The 21,970-nt window shown below is 32.6% G+C and overlaps 1 protein-coding gene across 8 annotated transcripts in view; it reads left to right on the forward strand.

Annotated features, from left to right (window-relative positions):
* The window catches only part of LOC123270893 (putative polypeptide N-acetylgalactosaminyltransferase 9), a 263,471-nt gene that overhangs the window by 232,026 nt on the left and 9,475 nt on the right, over positions 1–21,970 (forward strand). For all 8 annotated transcript variants that reach the window (XM_044737052.1, XM_044737053.1, XM_044737045.1 and 5 more), the window contains 5 exons: positions 6,237–6,406; positions 9,730–10,043; positions 10,171–10,369; positions 11,701–11,870; positions 19,161–19,289. In XM_044737052.1, the coding sequence (XP_044592987.1) occupies positions 6,237–6,406; positions 9,730–10,043; positions 10,171–10,369; positions 11,701–11,870; positions 19,161–19,289 (982 nt within the window). The remainder of the gene's footprint in view (positions 1–6,236; positions 6,407–9,729; positions 10,044–10,170; positions 10,370–11,700; positions 11,871–19,160; positions 19,290–21,970) is intronic.

Genomic DNA, 21,970 nt, shown 5'->3' on the forward strand with positions numbered 1-21,970 from the left:
CTGAATTAGCTGTTCAGTTACTGCTCTCCAGACCTAACTTTGTGTAACTACAAGCGCTAAGATATTGCATCACAGACTTATTAACTTTGATAGCAGTTTATTGCGACAAAAGTATGAATTGAAGTCGTGATTGCGCAAATTTTGTTAAAAACAATATTGTTTAGAGACTGGTTGAAGATACTTAAATTTTTGTTGAATAATGAGAACATTAAGACCCAAAATAATGAAATATCTGATAATTTGTAGAAAAATTTTGAGTAATTTTGAAAATCGACTGTATATCAAAAAGTATATTATTAAATTGAACAACTGTTTGCTGTAAGGAAAGTCATTATTTCTCAAATTTTAGAGTCTCATTGAAGAAGTTCGAGTTCATGTAGAAAGAAGAAGAAATTTATGCACTAAATACTGAAACTTTTGATAATTTATTGGAAAATGTTAACTAATCTTGAAGAGTGACAGTGTATCAAGAAGTTATTTACTTACAATTAAATGACTGCTGATTGCATGATAAGTCGTCATTTTTTAAATTGTGACGGCATTACTCGGAATCTAACAAAGAAACTTGACTTTTTGTTTAAGGAAGCGAACATTTGCACTCTAAAGATTGGAATTTTTGGTAATTTGTTCAAAAATTTCACACACGCTGAGCAACTTATGGTAATGATTACAATATATATAATTTTTGTAAAATATACAAAAAATGCAAGTAGGTACTCAAATGAAAGGTCTCGATGCGTGAACTTTTCAAATTTCTCAAAAATCTTCGGTTTGATCAATTTGTGTTATGAAGTTCAATAAGAGTTAATTATGAGAAAAGTCGTCATTTTAATTTTCAAGGCACTACCCGAAGTATGATTAAAGAAATTTAAGTTTTTGTTAAAGGAAGAGAACATTTAAATCTTAAAGATTAAAATTTTTAATAATTTACCAGGTAGTTCCATCTGATATTGAAAATTGATACTATGTTACTTGTTGTGATGGATAAGCCTTCAAATTCCCGTAAAATTCCGTCAGTATTTGTTTTATTTACCATTTTCCTAATTCGTTAACAGCAAAGGACATTACTCTTCAGCTGCTGGCTGTCATTGTACAATATAATGTATCTGGGAGATTTATTTTGCTCGCAATATGACGGAGCTTCAATTACGCGGGTCGAACATCGTACATTCGCTAATAAACATTAATATGCGAAACGTCATGACGGACGAAAGTTTATAGGAGCATTTTAGCGGTTGAAATAGTGACATATGTATAATTTAAATATAATCGTCAAAAGTAATCAAAAAAAGGATTACATAAACGTGTGTTGGATTTCAGAATATGGAATATGATGTAACGAGCTTTCGAAAAGTTTATTTGTTGAGAACAAAGGAGTGATAAATAATAATAAGGTAGATAGAAGCACAAAGCTCGGAAGCTAATTGAAGTAGTAAAACTGTGCTCAAACATGACGTTTGAATATCGGAATAAAGAGAATGTTCATTAGCGGTATGTACCACACAGGGTTGTTCATGAGCTATACCGTAAATTAAGTGTACAAATATAATTCTCTCATGTGGTTTTATATCCTGGGAGCTTTTAATCATCGTGATACCGCAGCAAGGGTATTTACAAAATCGTTCACGGTTATTTAAACTTACTTGGGAGGAGAGGGGCTTAAGGTTAACTCCTATGATCGATTAACATGAAAGCTTGAAAAGCAAGTAAAGCGCACATGACTACCAAAGAGTATTAGAGCGTATGCACCAGCGAGTACATGCCTGAGAGATCACGGAAAACACTTGTCTCTATCCCGCTGCTCTCTGCCTGCCGTAGACGTCATTTGTGTCCCGGAGGGCTTTTATACGTTAACCGGGATCAAACTCTGATTGTACTGCTATCACTACACGTTTTACGGTTCATTTCAAACTTGTTTTACATTTCTGCTCGTACAAGGACTCGTTTATTTCTATTTTTTATCTGAAAGGATTACAAAGCTATACTTTGTGCAAACAGTCGACAACTTCTGTTATTTTATCGAGACTTTACATTGTAGAATGCTCAATTTGTGGATATTTTGGATGATTACGTACTTTGACCGTTATTTTGCTTGCGGTTAGTTCTTGGTTTTGCCGCTAGATGGCTTATGCTTCTCACTAGTGAAAAAAATCTTACCAGAGTATATATAATAGACAAACTTTCATCTATTTCAGTGCGGGATTAATAAGTTATTATTGAACAACTTTCCAGTTTGAAAGTAATTAAAACTCATTCTACGAAAAATCAAACTACCTCATTAATTAAAAAATGTTCAAAGTAAAATGATAAAGGCTTATTGACATTTTATTAATTCAATGTTATTGATATAAAGTTTTGTCTGAAGTTGATTGACCTTTCCTTTACGGTTCTTGCTAGCGGAAAATTTTTACCAGTGCACAAAAAAAGACCAAAATTTTTTAAATCATAAAAATAACAATTTGTCTTATTTATAAAAAATTTCACTGAGTAGAATTTATTAAAAATATTTTTTATCAAAAAATGTTAGAATTGGAAAGCTTTAATCAAATTCTTTTCATACTAATATTTATATGCATAGAATATTAATTATTAATATTGAATTAGCTTTGTTCTTTAACCAACCCGAACCCGAATTTAATCTAAAACAAAATTTTTCGCATAAAAAAATAAAAATTGGATCCATACGCGAAAACAAGGTAATAAAAGAACAAAGAATAAATAAAATCTATTTCATCTCGGATCGATTTCCGCTTCGACACGCAAGTCGGAATGTTAATCCGCATTCCGCCGAGAAACTAATAAAGTTAAAGCAATATATAACGCGTATCGATTCAATTGAAGGCATAATAATAATAATAATAATAATAATAATCTACAAAAAAAAATAATAAAAGACGGATCAAGCAGTAGGATCTGAGATGAATTACCTCGAGAATTCAAAGTTTGTTATTTGGACGTCAAATAATCTCTGGTTGCCACTTCACGTCCATTGGGTTCACATAGACATCGGATGTAGTATGAATTTGGACGAACAGTTGGCATGTCCCTGTGGCATTGTGTAGTGTCTGGTTCGGTGGTTTTCCTTTATATCTATTCGCCAGTTTGCTCCAGATCCATGTACCAGATGCTAGAGCTGTGAGCTGTACCCAGCCAAGGATTCGAAATTTATAAACCAGTAGATTGCTGTCGTTGCAGCGTCAAAGACACTAGCTGCTAGATTCTAGACACTGGACCAATAAATGCAGATTGTAAACTTGGATTCAATCCAACATCAAACTTGCAACTAATACTGACCGTCTTCAGCATATCCTCCTCTTCTATTTTCTACTTTGTTGATAAACTTAGTCAAAGACTTGTTAATTGACGAAGTTTTTTAAAATTTGAACCTTTGTATCAATACAATTAAGTTCTAGACTGTAGACTGAATACTTTTTTAATTTTTAACTAACTGCTTCAAAAAATTAAAAATTTTTTTAAATTGAAAAGTTGTTGACCTGAGTACGATTTCAGAGAAGAATTTTTATTAGATTTTGAAGTTTTTTAGCCCAAGAAAGTAATTCTGACTGTTTTCAGAAGAACGTTCGTATTATTGTGTGTAATTTGTTTTTGTCGTGCGATATCTTTACAGTAAGTGAACCGATTGAGAAGCGTGTCATGCAAATCGAAAGGGTCTACTTAGACTTAGATCTGATTTAATTTTGAAGTCAATTAGTCGAACCGTTTCAAAGATATTCAGAAAAATCACTGAGTCAAGAACAATAATTGAAAAACTTTCTCGACCCATTTATTTTTGGCAATAACTCGTGAATTAATTACCTGACTTGAACCTGGTTTGTAGCAATCTACTCAGTTTTCAAACATTTCAACGCTGATAAACTTTAGAATAAATCGGTCTAATAAATTTGGAATTATTCAAATATAAATAACACTGGGTCAAGAACACTGATTTGGAAATTTTCTTGATCCATATATTTTTGGCGATATCTCGTGAACTAATTACCCAATTTGGACCCGGTTCACTGCATCCAGTTCATTTTTTTACCATTAGGCCCTAAAAAATTTTTTAATTAATTGGTCAAGTAGTTTCTTCATAACTAAAGAAGAAAAAAATAAGATACTCGAAGAATAAAAATCGACCAAAAAATTTACGTTTTTTTTTCTTGAGATAAATTTTGAACTTATCAACCAATTGACTTGAAACCCGATATAAATTTTCTTGGCTTGAAAAACTGCGTTAAATACTATCAAGAAGATCAAAATCGAACGACGCATTCAAAAGATATCACAGTTTGAAGATATTCGACAGAGGGCTATTCTGAAACAAATTCTATTCAAAACTTTTAGAGATATTGATAACTTGAAAATTTAAGTAAATTATTAATCGAACACGATGTACGACCAAGCCGCGTCACTTAAGTGTACTATTGTCACTTAAGTGTCATATTATATAGAATTCTCTTGACGAGATAGGAAACTTGATTTTTAGTCCCCAACAAAGCTATGCTTTAACGCGTTCGCGCTTAAGGCATGCAAAATTATCTAATGAGAAGTTTTAGTTCACCGTAACTATTCTATTCAATAAAAATTGCGATAATAAAATCGTGAAAATTCTTTTAATTTTCTTACCATTAAACGGTACGAATCGAACAGACTGTAGTATACATCAAAAGTTAGTAATGTCTCATACGTTGAAAGTTGTAAGTTCATCAATTAAATCCCAATCAGCTCAAGTTTCATTCCAACATTAAACATTGTGATGATAATGAACACCATAAAGTGAAGAGATAAATGACAATTAATCGTCTGTAAATAATACACTAGAGTCATATACATAAAATGACGGAGTGAAAGCTCGGAAAGAGGAGAACCACAGGAGGAGCAAGAGCAGGAACATTTAGTACAGGATATCCGATAAGATAGAATTTAAACTGAAGTGAATGAAGGTCGCTCAAGTCGGTTTAAACCCAAGTGTAACTTGAATCGTTTCTGGTCGATTGGCTTTCAACGCCGGCATTATCCACTTGCCTCCATCTCCATTCGACACACTGAATAAGGCACCTAACCATTCATGGAGATAGTTTGTACTTTAGTATCTACGTACTATGTACATTTGTAAGTGTGGTGCCTATACAAATGCTGAGTGTATGAAGAGTTTCTGGAGTAAAGAGCAAAGAATTTGGTTTAGTTTTAGTAGAGCAATAATGCTGGAAGTCATCAGCAATCAGCTGTCGCGAAACCGCTATTTTAATTACAATTGCAATCACAATTACAATTTCTATCAGATTCCCATTATCGTTAAATACATAGAAAATAAGGATACCTTGATTCAAGAAAATTATTTTTCGATACTGAAAATTTTCATTGAAAGTTTTAAATAATTCAATGAAATTATTTATCAGAAAATATTTATTTTTCCAATTAATCATAAAATAATTCGGACTAACAAAATAAAATAATTAAACTCTCAAAGATGATGTTCTTCATATCACATATGGCAAATATATATCTTGATATATTTGTATAGACCGGATAGCTCAAATGGTAGAGTAGCCGACATGTCTTCGGAAGGTTCTGGGTTCGAATCCCAGTCCGAGCTATCTAATAATTTTTTCTCGCATATTCTATAAACTCACATTAAGATGATCCTCTCCACTTTCCTTTCTCAATCCTTCCCTACCAATATCCTGTTACGTGAATGTGGAACGCTTCACGTAATAATTACTGTAACTCCTATTCTTTCCCGCTTCACAGCATTATTTATATTTGTATTGTAATATCTCTTGAGATTATGGTATTATTCTTTCTTGAAAGCAAATACCGATCAGGGTTAGAGTCCTGTCTCGCGTTAAATTTACATTACTCTTAGTTTCGGGCAAAAATGAATATTTTCAAACCAATGACATTAATATTATTGAGTTAAGTATATACTTCTTTAGCTCAGATAATTATTTATTAAGATTCCAAATCCTCGACTTTTAAATGAAAACCTTTTTACCTTAATTTAAGAACAAATTATTTTCCGATCAAAATTTATTTTCTTAATTCAGCTATTTTAATTCCATCAATTAAAAAAAATTTCTTGAATTATGAGAAAGCTTCTTTAGTCCAACGAATTTTTATAGATCAAAGTTTTCTAGGTTTGTTAATTTTTATTGACGTTTTTTTAATTTATGAAATTTTACAAACACTGCAAGAAAATAATGATAAAAAAAAAAATGAAAAATTTAATGTTCCAGGTGTAAACAACCCGGCAGATACCGAACCGACTTACCAGCAACGGCGGTAGTTATTTGCTTCCATAACGAAGCCTGGTCGGTTCTGCTGAGGACGGTTCACTCGGTACTGGATAGATCACCAGAGCACCTCATCCAGGAAATTATCCTCGTCGACGATTACTCCGACATGCGTAAGTAAAATTATTTGTAATGTTCATAGATCTAGAGCCTCAAAGGCATTCAGAAACTCATTAATCCTTAAATATTATATATTCATGCTCAAATATTTGTTCAGCCCTTCAGCTTGCCCTACTGCTTTATCTCGGGGATGTAATGAAATCCAATAATGCTCTCGAGTAAATTTCATTAAATTTTAGATTAAAGTCAGTTATTATGACTTTAATACGAGATTAAATTGTCTTGAAAAGAAACTGTGAGATTATTTTACAAGATTGATGGGATGATTGGTAATAAAGAGTTTGAAAATATTTAACTTCTTATTAATTAATAAAAAAATCTTCAGAATTTAAGATGTATGCTAAGACAAGTTGCGTAGAACCAGAATTCGATAAAAAAATTAGTATTTATTATTTTTTTCGTAACTGACATAATATTATATTGATCATTTAAAAATCAGGTTTCGTTGTTGGAATATTATCGGCACAACTATACAGTTTGATAAGCATAAATTTTTTTCAAAAGGTAGTTCTCAGTTTTGTCGCCAGATGGCCAACGGCTCTCACTTCCAGAAAAAGCTTACTAAATTATATAATGACGCGGCGCAAAGAAACCGAATTGTTTTTTTCTTCGAGTTTACCATGAAAATATGTTAGCTTATAATTTTTCACACGCCCTCAACAAAAATCAGATCGACAAAAAATTGTTTTAGGACTCGCTCAAGATTTTTTAAACTTTCAAATTAGAGCACTTGAAATTTTTTCTTCCAATTAGTCAATATCAATATCAACGAACTTTAAATTTTGTTTATATTAAGTTGACACACTGAACAATATAAATAAACCACCAAGGAAATAGATAAAAATCTTACAAAATAATAATTATTTCTGTATTGTAAATTACAAAATACTTATTCGGCATGTGAATGAACTTTAAAAAATTCTTAGTGACTTCTATAAAAAAAAATTCGACTTTTAATTTTTAAAATTTCAATTATTTTTGACCTACTAAATAATAAGCTGACGATAAAAAATATTAAAAATTCAATTTTTAACATTCTCAACTTATAAAAATCTAGTTTGACCCGTAAAAACTTCTTACCTTACTTATTTTTATTGAAGATTTTAAAACATTATAAACTGACATTATCCTATAGGAGGAATATAAAATAATAAACGAGACGATGAGACGAAGGAATTAACGATTTTTACTGCAAAATTTATATTTATCGACTTGTTGACTCAGATTAAATAGATACTAAGTACTATCTATGGAGCAGGTAAATAACCGGGTACTTTACTTTGTTCGCGATGAGTAATAAGGAAGATTAAGATTAACGTCATAGCCACGAAAGATTTGAATAATGATTGAGAACTAGTAATTAGCCGTTCGCTAATGATTTATAAGCTTAGCTAGCAGCTAGGATAGTAATTATAGATTACTTTGGGCCATGAGCCTGCACAAAGTACATATTTATGCTCGTAATTAGAGCTCTAATGCTGCCCGACTTAAGTTGCTTTTTCGTAATTTAAAAAAAAAAAAACCTAATGACCTTTCTAGTTTGTTCCGTAATTCAGTAATTTACTGTCACTATTACCAGTAACAAGGTTCAGTGATTTAGTGGTAGTTAAAGCGCAATTTGTCCGATGAAAGATGTGTCACAATGATGAACTCGCTGATAAAATAGTATCGATAGCAGCATTCTGGTGTCTCGGGTTGGTTCGCTATCCACCTATATTATGTCTACCATACGGTAGATACCGTTGTAGGCTAGGGCACAGGTTTCGCGTGATCAGACATGATGTTAATGTAATAGGTCACGTGCTCCATTTGACCCATAACATGTGAAATGTTATTGTTATAACTGGATTCTAGGCTCTGAATTCTGTTACGAGTTTGTATAGAACATACAACACAGAACTGTTGCAAGTTCCAGGATGGTTAGACATTAAGTGTGTTTATGATTGTAGCTTCCGGGCTGAATGCTTATCTTACAACTTCCGAAAGCAAAGGAAGCGACGTTGATGACCCTTTTCCAACGTTTTTCTTCCGAGAAATATTCACCTTTAACTTTTACAACTAGCAAGAATAGTAACAAAAGGAGTGAAACGTGGTCGGAGATGTAAACTGAAAAAAAAAAAACTAATTTATTAGAGAGAAATAGTGTTGGTTTAAATATAAAGTTAGTTTTAAGAGAATTTTATGTTCTGATATAAGAATTTGTTATTTTAAAACAAGTTTTCGTGTGAAATGAATACATTCGAGGGTGATCTTGTTGAAATAACGTAAAATTTACACTTTTTATTAGAAGGTAGTTTTTGGTTTTATCACTAGGTGGTAACACTTTCTTGCTTGTAGAAAATATATCATTTAAAAATAATTTAGAATTCATTTTGTTATCTAACATTATTAAAAGTGGATTTCAACTTGAAAGGCTGAATATTAAATAAATATTTTTATAAGCACAAGACTTAATAAATTCAATTTGTATAAATATACTAATTCATAAATTCTATAAAAATTCTACTTGAATTGTTGAATTTTTTACAAATTCACTAAAATATCAAGTTGCTATAAATAATCCTAAGATTGCTAAAACCGGTACTTCTACTCTATCTAATATATTTTGACTTGTAAATTGTTGTTTACGTTTAAAAAAATCTTATATTCTGCAAAACCGAAAAATATCTATTTTGGAAGTATTAAAAAGATAGTTAAGTATACAATTTGAAAATTTCAAGGGAATTTCCAATCATATACAAATAGTTGATAAAAAGACTCAAAATTTTGATGGTATTCAAAATTTTCTAACTTATATAAAAATCACTACATTTTAGCGGAATTAAATCCTAATAACTTAAAGTTTAGATTTAGTATTTTTTAAAAAGTTAGTTCTTGACTTCACCGCTAGGTGGCTATTCCCTCTCACTACCAGAAAATCTTACCAGAGTAAATATAAGCTTTCAACTTTCTTCTGTGAACAGAATATATATTTCTAAGGAGCTGTTTACAGTAAATTTATTTTTCTGATATTAGTAATATTCAGTTTCAAGTTAATCAATTGAATATTAGACTGTTTAAACATTAATTTGATATGTTTGAGTTTAAAAACTATTACAATTGAAAATTTCAATTTATTTTATTTTAGAGACATAGTGATCATACAAGAACAAAATTTGAAGAGAACTTGTATGTTCATATCCAAAAATTTCTCATTAAAATTTACATTTTTTTCCAAAAATTTTTAGCATTTATCAAAATTGTATCAATTGAACCCGTTTTACCAAATTAAAGAATCTATTTTCTTCTTTTTTTCAACAAACTTTTCATTTTTCAGCTCATCTAAAGAGGCAGCTGTTAGACTATATGATGAACTACCCGAAAGTTAAAATAATCCGCGCGTCAAAGCGTGAAGGATTAATCCGCGCCCGTCTGTTGGGAGCTGCCGCTGCTACAGCACCTGTTCTCACCTACCTAGACAGCCATTGTGAATGCACTGAAGGGTGGTTAGAACCCTTGCTGGATCGGATTGCCAGGGATCCAACCACGGTTGTCTGTCCTGTGATCGACGTTATCGACGACACTACTTTAGAATACCACTGGCGCGATTCCGGTGGTGTTAATGTCGGAGGGTTTGACTGGAACCTCCAGGTATGTATCGAACTTTAGCAAAATTCATAAAAGAGTTGAATTTTTTCGTACTTATTGCTTTTTCCAAGAAATATATTTTATTTCAATACATGTTTATCAATAAATAATATGATCGCTCATTATTAAGTTCAACTGGCATGCAGTACCGGAACGTGAGAAAAAGCGGCACAAAAATTCAGCAGAACCTGTTTGGTCGCCGACGATGGCCGGCGGTTTGTTCGCAATCGATCGGGCCTTCTTTGAACGGCTTGGAACTTACGATAGCGGCTTTGACATTTGGGGTGGTGAAAATTTAGAACTCTCTTTTAAAACTTGGATGTGTGGAGGTAAGTTTATTATTCATACTCATAGATTATTTATTTTGAGCTTAACACTACCTGAAAATCGAAAGAAATTTAAGAATTTAAAAGGTCACGGCCGCGTTTCAAAGATTGATTTGTAAAAGTTTTTATTTACGTTTCACCTTTATAAATATTTATACTCTTGATTTTTATTTTATTTTCAATTTTTAATCAAAAAATTCCCAGTATCCTTAAATTAATTCTTGTTTTTGCCGCTAGGTGGCTGCACTCTTTTGCTAGCAGAAAAATCTTACTAAACTATATATACGGGCTTTACTTATTTTCTATGATTTCAATGTGAAAGAAATAAGTTGTTTTTTAAAAATTTTACAATTTAAAAGTGATCAAAATTAATTCTTGAACAAATCAAATTCTTTATCATCCAAAAAAAATTCAAAATGAGAAAACAAAAGTCTATATTTAAATTTAATTCGTATAACCTTTTTATTATTAAAATTTTTTTTCAAGTAAATTAAAAAGTTTTTAGTTAGTTCTTTGTTTTCCCGCAAGATGGCCTACGTCTCTCGCAAATAGAAAAATCTGACCAGTGTATATATAAAGACCGAACTTTTTGCTACTATCAAAATGAATAATTATTAATTTTTTGACTAAGTTTTTAATAATTTTTTATGATTTTTCATTCAGTAAACTCACTTTCATTAAAAAAATAAACAGTTCTTGGAATTAATAAAATTTTTTTAGAAGTATTTTCTCAAAATTAGAGGTGATATCTCAAACATTAAACCTGAAATTCAATATCTTATCCGCAAACTTTATTTAGTTTAAAATTAATTTTTGGTTTTACCACTAGATGGCCTAGATTTCTCGCTAGCAGAAAAACCTAACCAAAGTATATTTAAGCACCAAATTTTTTTCTATAATAAATTATGAGAATATTTGATGTTTATTGAGAGTTTATTAAAAAAATTAAAAGAGTAATTTGGTAATAAAAAAAAAAAAGTAAATATTAAATAGAAAAGTTGAACGAACTATCGACAGATCACTGTTTATTTTTCACGTATGTACTCGAGGACTATATGGTCTAAAATATTGACGCCGTAAAATATTTCATAACCGATAAAACTTTTATTAAATAAAAATTCCTTCACCTTTGCTCTCAATAATAATTCACGGTAATAGTCCTAAACAATGCAGCAGGTGAATTATTGACAGGATGAAATATTAAACTAGCAATCAATTAAACGAAATAAGCTGGATGGTTTTGTTAGTTTTTTCAGGACAATCAATATCCTTTTTTTATTTTTTTTCTGTCTGATTACTGTTTAATAATAATTTTATTTCTGTACGTGTTATAGGTACTTTAGAAATAGTACCGTGCTCGCATGTCGGTCACATCTTCAGAAAGCGCTCGCCATACAAATGGAGAAGTGGAGTAAACGTGCTCAAGAGAAATAGCATTAGACTGAGTGAGGTGTGGCTAGATGAATATGCACAGTATTATTATCAACGTATAGGTCATGATAAGGTTAGTATTTAATTGTATAGTAATTTATTTTAAATATTATTATCAATTTAAGTTCATTGTTTTTGAATTTTATAACTCATAATTATACTAGTAATAATCTATATAATTGAGAGAATAAAGAACATTTTGTCTTCGGGGTATTTATATAATAAAATGGATTTTTTAATTTAATCAATTATCATTAGAAAGGGCTTGACCTGAATTTGCCTTTGAAAGGTTCAATATGCTTTTTAGCGATAGTTAAGGTAGTACGAGCACCAAGGCAACTTTTGATAACAGGCTTGATTTTTTTTTTAATATGAAGTTTAAATATGTCTAAATAAATTCCAAAAATTTGAAGGAGATTGCTCGGTTATTTAAATAAATAATTAACTTTGAAGTTGAGCAATTTAACATTGGTCTTATAAGGTAACCTTTAAATATTGATAAATTTCTGTATTTTTCTCGTAAAACTCTCGGTGAATATTTTTAAAAAACTTATGTATGAAAGTAAATATATTAGTGATAAATTTAATTCAAAAAAACTTATACTTGCCCAACTAATTAAAGTGTATCAATTAAAAGAAAAATAAATGCCGCCATTAGCCAATGTTGAATTTATATCTATATATTGAGAAAAATCATATGGTTACTGCTCTCCCCTTACCGCGCTAGAGTCAATACCTATCCCCACCCTGCCGAGCGCTCGTACTACCTTAATTTATTATGATAACTTTTCGGAGTAGTTATAAATAGATGAGAATTTCAAACTAAAAAAAATTTTTTTATTTATTTATTTTGTTTTGTTTATGGCATTTTCTTTATATGTGTTAAATATTATTCTTTGTAATTGAAAGAATCAAAAAAAAAATTTGCGACGGGCACACATTTATTTCAAAATGAGTTTCTATAGTTGAATTAAGCTCTATCAAAAAAGTCAGAACTTGTTTAATTAGGTTAAACAATATGAATTTATTCATAAACGCGCCTCGGGCGCTCTCAGGCTATATTGCAGCTTTTATCAGTCATAATTCATAATTAAAAATATTATTAATAACCCCTGACAGGCAAACATCTGAACGGTATTTCTCTAACATCAATGAGGGTAACAAAAAAATTAGTGCAATTTAATTTTAAATATTCAACAAAGGCAAAGGAATTTTATTGTTTTTAAATTAAAGCTCGAATAATTCTGCATAAGATAGAAATATTTTTAAAATAATTTAGTAATATTAATATAACATTTAACATGACAAAGTCTATAAAATTAGACTTAAGTTGAATTTTTGGGGTGGGTACTTTTTACCCAGTTTGCCTGTCAGAAGTTAAACAAATTTCATTCAAATTAAATAGTTTTTTATTAAACTAATTTATTAGTTAATTTTTTCTGTCTTATTTTCATCTTTGAAAATTATTTTATTGTCTCGTTCATATTGATTAAACTTATCGCGAGCAGTAAAATTTTCTGTCAGGATCTTAAGCTTGAATAAATCACGTATGTAACTGATAAAAAAAATTAGAAAAACGGTAGACCCTGAAGGCCATCCCTGTAACTTCCCGCTAATTCCATACCTAGGTGTTTAAAATTGCACTAATGATGTTTTTGAGCTCTCCGAGATCAAAAATACAATTTGTGTGTTATTTTGAGCTCTCCGAGCTTGAAGAGAGAGCTTTTCTATGCTTTTCTATGCTTATATATATATGCTTATAAATATATATATATATATATATATATATATATATATATATACATACATTAGGGTGTGCCAAAATGTAACTTCCGTGGAGAACCTTTTAAAAATGGAATTTTGAGTTCCACTTTTAACAGCAGCTGTGTTTGGGCATTTCCTGAGATATTTAGGGTTGAGAGAATTCATTTGATTATTTATAGGATTTTTAACAGGAGATTTAATTGGGCACTTCCGGCCAAACTTTGAATTTTCACCGGAAATACCCAAACTAAGCTTCTGTTAAAAAATTTTATGAAAATCAAATACATTGTCTCATACCAAAATATATCAGGAAATGCCCAAACGCAGCCCCTGTTAAAAGCGGAACTAAAAATTCCAATTTTAAAAGATTCTCCACGGGAGTTACATTTTGGCACACCCTAATACACACACACACACACATACACACACACATACACACACACACACACACACACACACACACACACACACACACACGATCGAGATCCTCGACTTGGACGAAATCTCTACCGAGAGCGAAGTCCGTGAAGCACTCAAACGTGAATTCACTGACAGCCTGGAGGTCAAACGAATAAATTTGACAAAACCCACACCACGAGGAAATCGGGCAGCCTTCTGCGAAGTAGACGAGGCCAGTGCGATTAAGGCCCTTGACAAGGCCCATATAATGATCGGTTGGGTGAACTGTCGTATACGCCCAGTTTCAAAAGTAACCCGCTGTTTTAAATGTCTTAGTTTTGCACGGAGAAGCCAAAATGCTTCCTTTGTGCTCCGGACAAAGATGCCCAGGATGGTCTATGCCATATTTCTGGCACTGGAGCTTGCAGGGCATTCCGCACAGCACTTGCAGAAGCCAAGAGAGGGCAGAAATGACACGCATACTACAAGGCAACCTGAATAGGTGCGCCTTGGCGCAAAACCTTTTGCGCCCGCGTGTCTTTGAAGATAAAATCGACGTCAGCTTTATCTGCGAGCAATATATAAACATCGAAGGTAAAACATGGTTCGCAGACGAAACTGGCACGGCAGCAATTTGGATTGTGAACACAAAGAACGTTACCGTCAACAACAGCGGAAGTGGAGCAGGTTTTGTCTGGATTCAAACCTCCACAACCTACTTCATGAGCGTCTATCTCTCACCTAACGAAGGGATTAGTGTGTTCCGACAGAAACTGGCAAATATAGAAGATGCGGTCACTAAGTTCAACGGCGAAGTCATCGTAGCCGGAGACTTCAACGCTAAATCGGCTGAGTGGCGCGCTGCTTTCTCCGACACCAGAGGTAACGAGGTCGCTGACGTCGCGGCTAGACTCGACCTCATAGTGCTGAACACCGGGAGCACCATGACCTTTAGAAGACCAGGGTACCAAGAGTCCATCCTCGACATTTCGTTGGCGACTCCAAGGACTGCCAACATGATCGAAGACTGGACTGTATCCGAAGAATACAGTGGCAGTGACCACCAGTTTGTGACATTCAACGTTGGATTGTCATCTACTCCGGTTTCACAACGCGACCTTTCTAAGCGGAAGTAGAATGCCAGAAGGCTTGATCTAGATGCATTGCGAGCTTCACTTGCACGAAGCTGGTCTATCCTTCAGAACAACCCGACTCCGGATACCTGCAGTGAGACGGAAAAGGCAGTGCTAAATATGATGAAGGAGATTGCTGCCGCATGTGACGCCTCTATGTCGCGGCTGAAAAATAGGAGTTTCCACAGGCCAGCGTACTGGTGGTCAACAGACATAGCAGAACTTCGCAAAAGATGTCATAAGCTACGTCGCCGCGCAACGAGAGCCGCGAAACGCTCCCCAAGCGAGGGCTTGTATTCAAAAGAGTACAAGCAGGCCAAAAAGACGCTAAACCGAGCCATTAAAGCAAGAAAAGCGATATTGTGGAAACAGATCTGTAATAATCTCGACAAGGACATCTGGGTCAAAGCCTACCAAATTGTCACCAAACGACTTGGAAAGGCTTCACCAGAAGCGCTGAAGTCTCCTGCCTTAATGGACAGCATTGTAGCGAAGCTTTTCCCCAAACACCCGCCGTGGGAGAAGAAACACTACGCTAAAAACAGCGAAGGAACACCCTTCACAACTAAGAAACTACAAGACACGGCCAAGTCACTCAAAACAGGAAAGGCACCTGGACCTGATGGCATCCCGGCAGCGGTGATCAAGATTGTAGCCCTGAAACACCCAGACATACTCCTGAACACCTACAACGCATGCTTGGCAACTGGCACGTTCCCCGCGGTCTGGAAGCGGCAGAGATTGGTTCTCTTAGACAAAGGAAAGGGAACCCCCATAATACCTTCGTCATTTAGACCACTCTGTATGCTAGACCTTGCTGTAAAACTGCTCGAGAAGCTCATACAAGGGAGACTTCGCAACGACATCGACCGTGCTGGAGGTTTTGCCACCAACCAGCATGGCTTCCGGAAAGGTCGTTCGACAGTCGGAGCGATCGAGAAAGTTATAAAAACAGCAACACAAGCATGGTCTGGTAGCCTCAAAGCTCGTAAAGTATGTCTCCTTCTCACGCTAGATGTCAAAAGCGCATTTAACAGCGCAAATTGGAGAGACATTTTAGATGCTCTGGAGCACAAGTTTGACGCGGAGCCAGAGAATCTGGCACTAGTCGACAACTACCTGGATGAAAGAAAGCTAATAGCGGAAACTACGGAAGGCCCACAAGAATACGCCATAACGGCTGGCGTACCGCAAGGCTCAATAATGGGGCCCGATCTATGGAATGCGGACTACGACGAGCTTCTTGAAATCTCGTTACCAAAGCAAGTAGAGCTAACGGGCTTTGCAGACGACGTTGCGGCCACGATAGTAGTAGACAGCGTAAAAGAGGCCGAATTACTGATCCGGGAAACCATTGACGCCGTCGAGATCTGGCTTGATAAACAACACCTGAAACTCGCCAAGCATAAAACCGAGATGGTTGTTCTGACACGTCAAAAATGGTTCCCAAAACCATTCGCTGTGGACATGGAAGGAACAACACTGACGTCAACAAGGGCCCTGCGCTATCTAGGGGTAATGATAGACGAGAAACTATCTTTTCGCGAACACCTTGACAGTGCATGCAAGAAAGCCAGCAAGACGGTGTCTAGCCTAGCAAGAATCATGACCAAGAACCAAAAAGAGAAGAATTCTTCTAGAAGTAGTCCACTCGGTACTGTTTTTTGGAGCAAAAATATGGGCAGGCATATTGAAACAGAAGACCTACCGACGAAAAATAGCGGCAGTGCAGCGGCGAGGCGCTCTCAGGGTTGCCTGCGCCTATCGAACGGTTTCCGAGGCGGCTATATTGGTCATTGCAGGAGCCGCACCCATCGACCTACTCGCGTTTGAGAGAACGAAACTCTATGACGCTAAAAACAGTGACGAAAACATGAAGGACGCAAGAACGAGGATAAAGGCGGAAACGCAACAAGAGTGGCAGGACCGATGGACATCGGGAGAGACGGGTAGATGGACGGCACGCCTGATCCCAAACATCAACGTCTGGCTTTCTCGGGAATACGGAGAAACAGACTTTTTCTTGACCTAGCTATTGACGGGACATGGGCAGTTCAGTGCCTATCTTTTTAAGATGGGACTGCACAGCACACCAACGTGCAAATACTGCCCAGACAAAATTGACAACGTCGAGCACACGTTCTTTGAGTGTGACCGGTGGAAGGACTACAAAAGCAGTACTGATGAAACTATTGGCACCACGCTCTACCCTGAGAGCTTAGTAACCTGCATGATCAAAAAAGAAGATAACTGGTCAGCTGTCGCAGCCTATGCGCAGGGTCTTTTAAATGAAAAAATCGCAGAAAGAGACTAGTAACTAGGAGCAACCGTCGTAAGACGCAACACGGACTGGATTGAAGTAATGCTAACGCGGTCCCGATCCAGTCTTCCCCGTAACATCTATGGGGAAAGAGAGAGGAGGATGTTTAGTCGGTATTGTTGTCAATAATATTGACTTCCGAGTCCGACATACCCAGGACAAACATCTCGTCCTGGTATACGTAAATGTATTTGACCTCTTCTATAAAAAAAATAAAATAAAATAAAAAAAAACACACACACACATACATACAGACATAGTGACAACCGCGCGGGAGTAATCAGGGAAGCTTCCTAGGACCTCAAAACGTCGAGATCTGATGAAAACTCGATTTTCGAAAAACGGGGTAAAACCAATAACTTCTCGATTTTCTTAGCGGGAAGTTAAAAAACTTCAAATGGAATTTTCATTTGTTCACTAAAAGTTAATTAACAATGAAAATTAAGTTAGCCGGCATCTAATTTAAATAAAATAAATTTTTAGAATTTATTTTATTGAAAATATTATGTAAAAAAAATAAAAAAAAATTTCATTTGTAAAAAACTTGAAACTATAAGTGCAAGATGAGCAAAATCGGCCTGTTAGTATACGAGTTGTGGGTGTTCGAAAATTTTTTTTGTTTAAAAAAAATTTTGAATTCCCTATATTTTATGGAAATAATTTTCTAGATGTTAAAGATAGATGAAATCTATTAAATTTATCTCAAACTTCATTTAATTACCTGCAATTTAAGCTATTGTTGGTCTAGTTTTCATGTTTTTTTTAATTAATTCCGTGATTTTAAAAATTTGAAAAAACTTTTCAATGAACGTATTTCGACCCTTTTTCTTTAAATAATTTTTAAGCCGTAAAAGTTAGCTTAAATCTATTAAATTTATTTTAAAGTTCACTTGATTATCTTCAAATTAAGCTATTATTCGTCAACTTTTGATACTTTTTTTCAATTTATTTCGTAGTTGAGAAAATTAAAAAAAAATCAAGAATAAATTAATTTTTAGCTTTTATCATCAAATAACTTTAATCTATTACAAATCCTATTTTTTAGGTCGATGTTTTTGAATATATCATATTTGTTGTAGTCGTTCTCATATCATTATTTGCAAAAATATAATAAAAAATAAATTTTAGGACATTATTGCCTTTTGATAACGTGTTTTTTTTCAATATTCAAACAAGAAATCTACCTATCTATGTCGGGTGTGACCGAACAGCGATTTTTTTTTTAATTTCGCGGTTTCTTGCGCCTTGATATTTTCAATTCATTTAAGACATATAGGTATTTATTTTAAAGAAAATTTCACGCCTTATAAGTTTATGTAATTCAAATTATATTATAATTATTACATCTTTATTATAAAAATTACATCTTTATTTATTTATTTATTTTATTTATTTGGTTTAAATGCCAAGGCAGTAAGCCGAATGGCAAAATTTACAAATATTTAAATATAAAGATAAGAATATTTAAATATAAAGATAAGAAGAAGTACTTTATCTTTACACATTCTCTAACAAAAATTGTCGCAAAAATTTTAATTATTGTATTTTCACCTAAGATTTCTTCTGATGGTATGAGATCTCATACCGAAAAATATTATGGTGAAAGAATAATAATAAAAAATTTAACATTCTTCAAGAATTAGATCGGGTACCTCGGCTGAAAATAAGAACTATCTTTCTTTATTAATTATAATTATTATTATCCAATAATTTAAAATTTTTACAACGATGATTTTTTTCAAAACAGGGTAATTATGGAGACGTATCGGAGCGTAAGCAGCTGAGAAGTAAACTTGGATGTAAGTCATTCAAATGGTACCTCGACAACGTCTACCCGGAGCTGTTTATTCCAGGAGAAGCAGTCGCTTCAGGCGAGGTATGAACTTTAATCCTTAAACTAAATTATATGATATAAACTGCATTATTATTATACATTATGCATTAACAAACTTTGTGTGTATAAAACGTCTACGGCGTAGCATCTACTGTTGTGAGATCATTAAAATAGGTTTTTGAGTTTAATCCGTCAAATGTCGACGACACTCATTGAAGAAGGAGCACCACGTTAAGCCATCAAACCTGGAGGCCAATTAATTCTGGCTTTGATCCACTGCCGTTTGAATTAGTCGACTTAGAGGCTTTCATTTCGTTCTATTTATGGAGATTCTGTATTCGGTGATCATTAACCTATCAAAGCTTCGATTTGATCAGATCTGTTGCTTTGTACTAACAAACTGATTAAATAGATATATTTTTTTTTCTTTTTCAAAATTACCGAGATTAATATTTTAATTTATATAATTAAGAAAATTTAAATAAAAAAATCAAAAAATTTAAATAAAAAATCAAAAAATTAAATAAGAAAAACTTTATCTCTAGCGTATTTGTATGATAAAATGAGTTTTTATAATTAAATTTAGTATCATTGAAAAGGTCTTGACCTAAATTTGTGATTTTTCAATGTTTCATATTTTTTTCAGTCATAATTAATTTATTATGATAAGTTTTCAAAGTATTTATAAATAGATTCGAATTTCGCGATAAACGTCAATTGTTGATTTAAGGTAAAAGCTCCCATTATTGGCAGGACCCCCACTATTGACACCCTATTTAATTTTATTATTTCATTTTTAAAATCTATTAATATTCAAAATTGTTGATATTTCATGACAATTTTACATATTTTTAAAATTAAAAAATAGTAAAATTTAATTCCAAGGTATAAACTATTAACCGCAAAAAAATTTCATTTTTTCAAGCAGGAAAACTGCTTATACGTTTGTAATTTCTCAACAATATTCTTAAGAAAGACCTTATTTTCAAATCCAGATTTCTCAATCTTTTTTTTTGTAATTGCATTGTTTAAAATTATTTTAGATTATTTATAGTCTAAAGAACTATATAATCATTTACTTATACTTTATCGAGTTAAAATTAATTTTAATTTAAAAAAAAAGCTGGTAAAAAATATAGAAAAGCTAGATCTTAAACGAATTTTAAAATAATAAAAATTATTGATAGTTTTTCATTAGTTAGTAAAAATTATTATTGTTAATATAAATTTAACTGTAATAAAAGACCTGTCAATAATAGGGTCAATGGTATGTCAATAATCGGCTCTTTGAATTTTTTGCGCTGTCAACAATACATACATTCGACCTGTTGGTTTTAGGTTAATATAATAATTATTAAATGTATTGCTGTTAAAGTTAATTAATTAAATTATATAAGTAAAAACAATGATCAAGATGTTCTATAAAAAAAAATTTGACAATATTGATTTGAAACACGATAAAAAATTCAAATACTCATGATCACTCTTATAATGTCAATAATGGGGGCTTTTACCTTACGTCAAAAATTAATTTCTATAATTAAGAGACTAAGAAAAAATGTAGTAACGGGTATATCTTTCTCGTAAATTGGGTTTGATATTTTTTCAACGATATTCATTTATGATTTAAAGAATTGAAATAGTAAGGAAAATTTTATGACTGACATATTATTTTGAAAGAAATTTTTATAGTTAAATTTTCTATCATCAGACAGGTTTTGATAAGAATTAGTGCCTTTTCATGGTTTTATATATTTTTCAGTGATAGTCATTTGTTTATGTCGTTTTTGGAGGAGTTTTGAATAGTTTGTTGGTTCTATAAATTTGCTCCGTCACATTTGTCCATTAAATTATTTCTAATTGATCCTGTGATTGCACTATTATTTTTAAAATTTATTTAAAAAGTACCCAAACTTTGTATAGTCTGATTATAAATATCAAAGAATCATTAAGCCAAATTTTATTATTCACAATACGTAAATCTTGGCAGTCGCATAGTGACTGCAGGTTGTTACTTATTAAATAAAAAAAAATTATCGTGCTCCGGAAACAGCATTTTACCGGATAGAAGATTTCGGTGATGTTTGAAATTATTAATGTCCAGCTCACATACATTTCCGGAGTGTTTTCTATTCGGACCCAGAATTGTACTGCGCTGAATAACGTTTGACCATAAATTCTCTGGAGAGCCGTGCTGGGTATAAAAAGAGTAAATTTGTCCGGGAAAAGACTCTCGGATAAATAAATGAATAAATAAATGAAAATGAAAGGTAAATTTAATTAAATTAAATTAAATATATAATAAAACAGAAAAATGCCTGAGAACGGTGTCGAGTACGTTTCCCTCTAAATAAAATTATATAACAATGATGAGTAAAAAATATCAAGGATCCAACGACGCGTATTAAAATAATTATTGCACTAGATTCTATAAACTATAAAAATAGTTTTAGTTTTTTTTTTTAAATAGTTTAACTTTTTTGTCACCTGTTTTTTTTTCAAGATTCTGCGCGCTCTTCCGTAATTGGTTATTTATATAGAAAAAAATATCGCAGTGTTTATGGACCGCAGGATTTTTTAAATTAAAAATTTTTTCAACGTAGCTCGATAAAATTTAGATTTTATTATTATTCATATTAATTAAAAAAATTTTTGACATTGAATTTTTACACAAATTTATTTCATCAAATTTTTCCTTAACTATCTAAAAATTAAATATTAAT

This window comes from Cotesia glomerata, linkage group LG8 (assembly GCF_020080835.1).
Source record: "Cotesia glomerata isolate CgM1 linkage group LG8, MPM_Cglom_v2.3, whole genome shotgun sequence".
Classification (NCBI taxonomy): Eukaryota; Metazoa; Arthropoda; class Insecta; order Hymenoptera; family Braconidae; genus Cotesia; species Cotesia glomerata.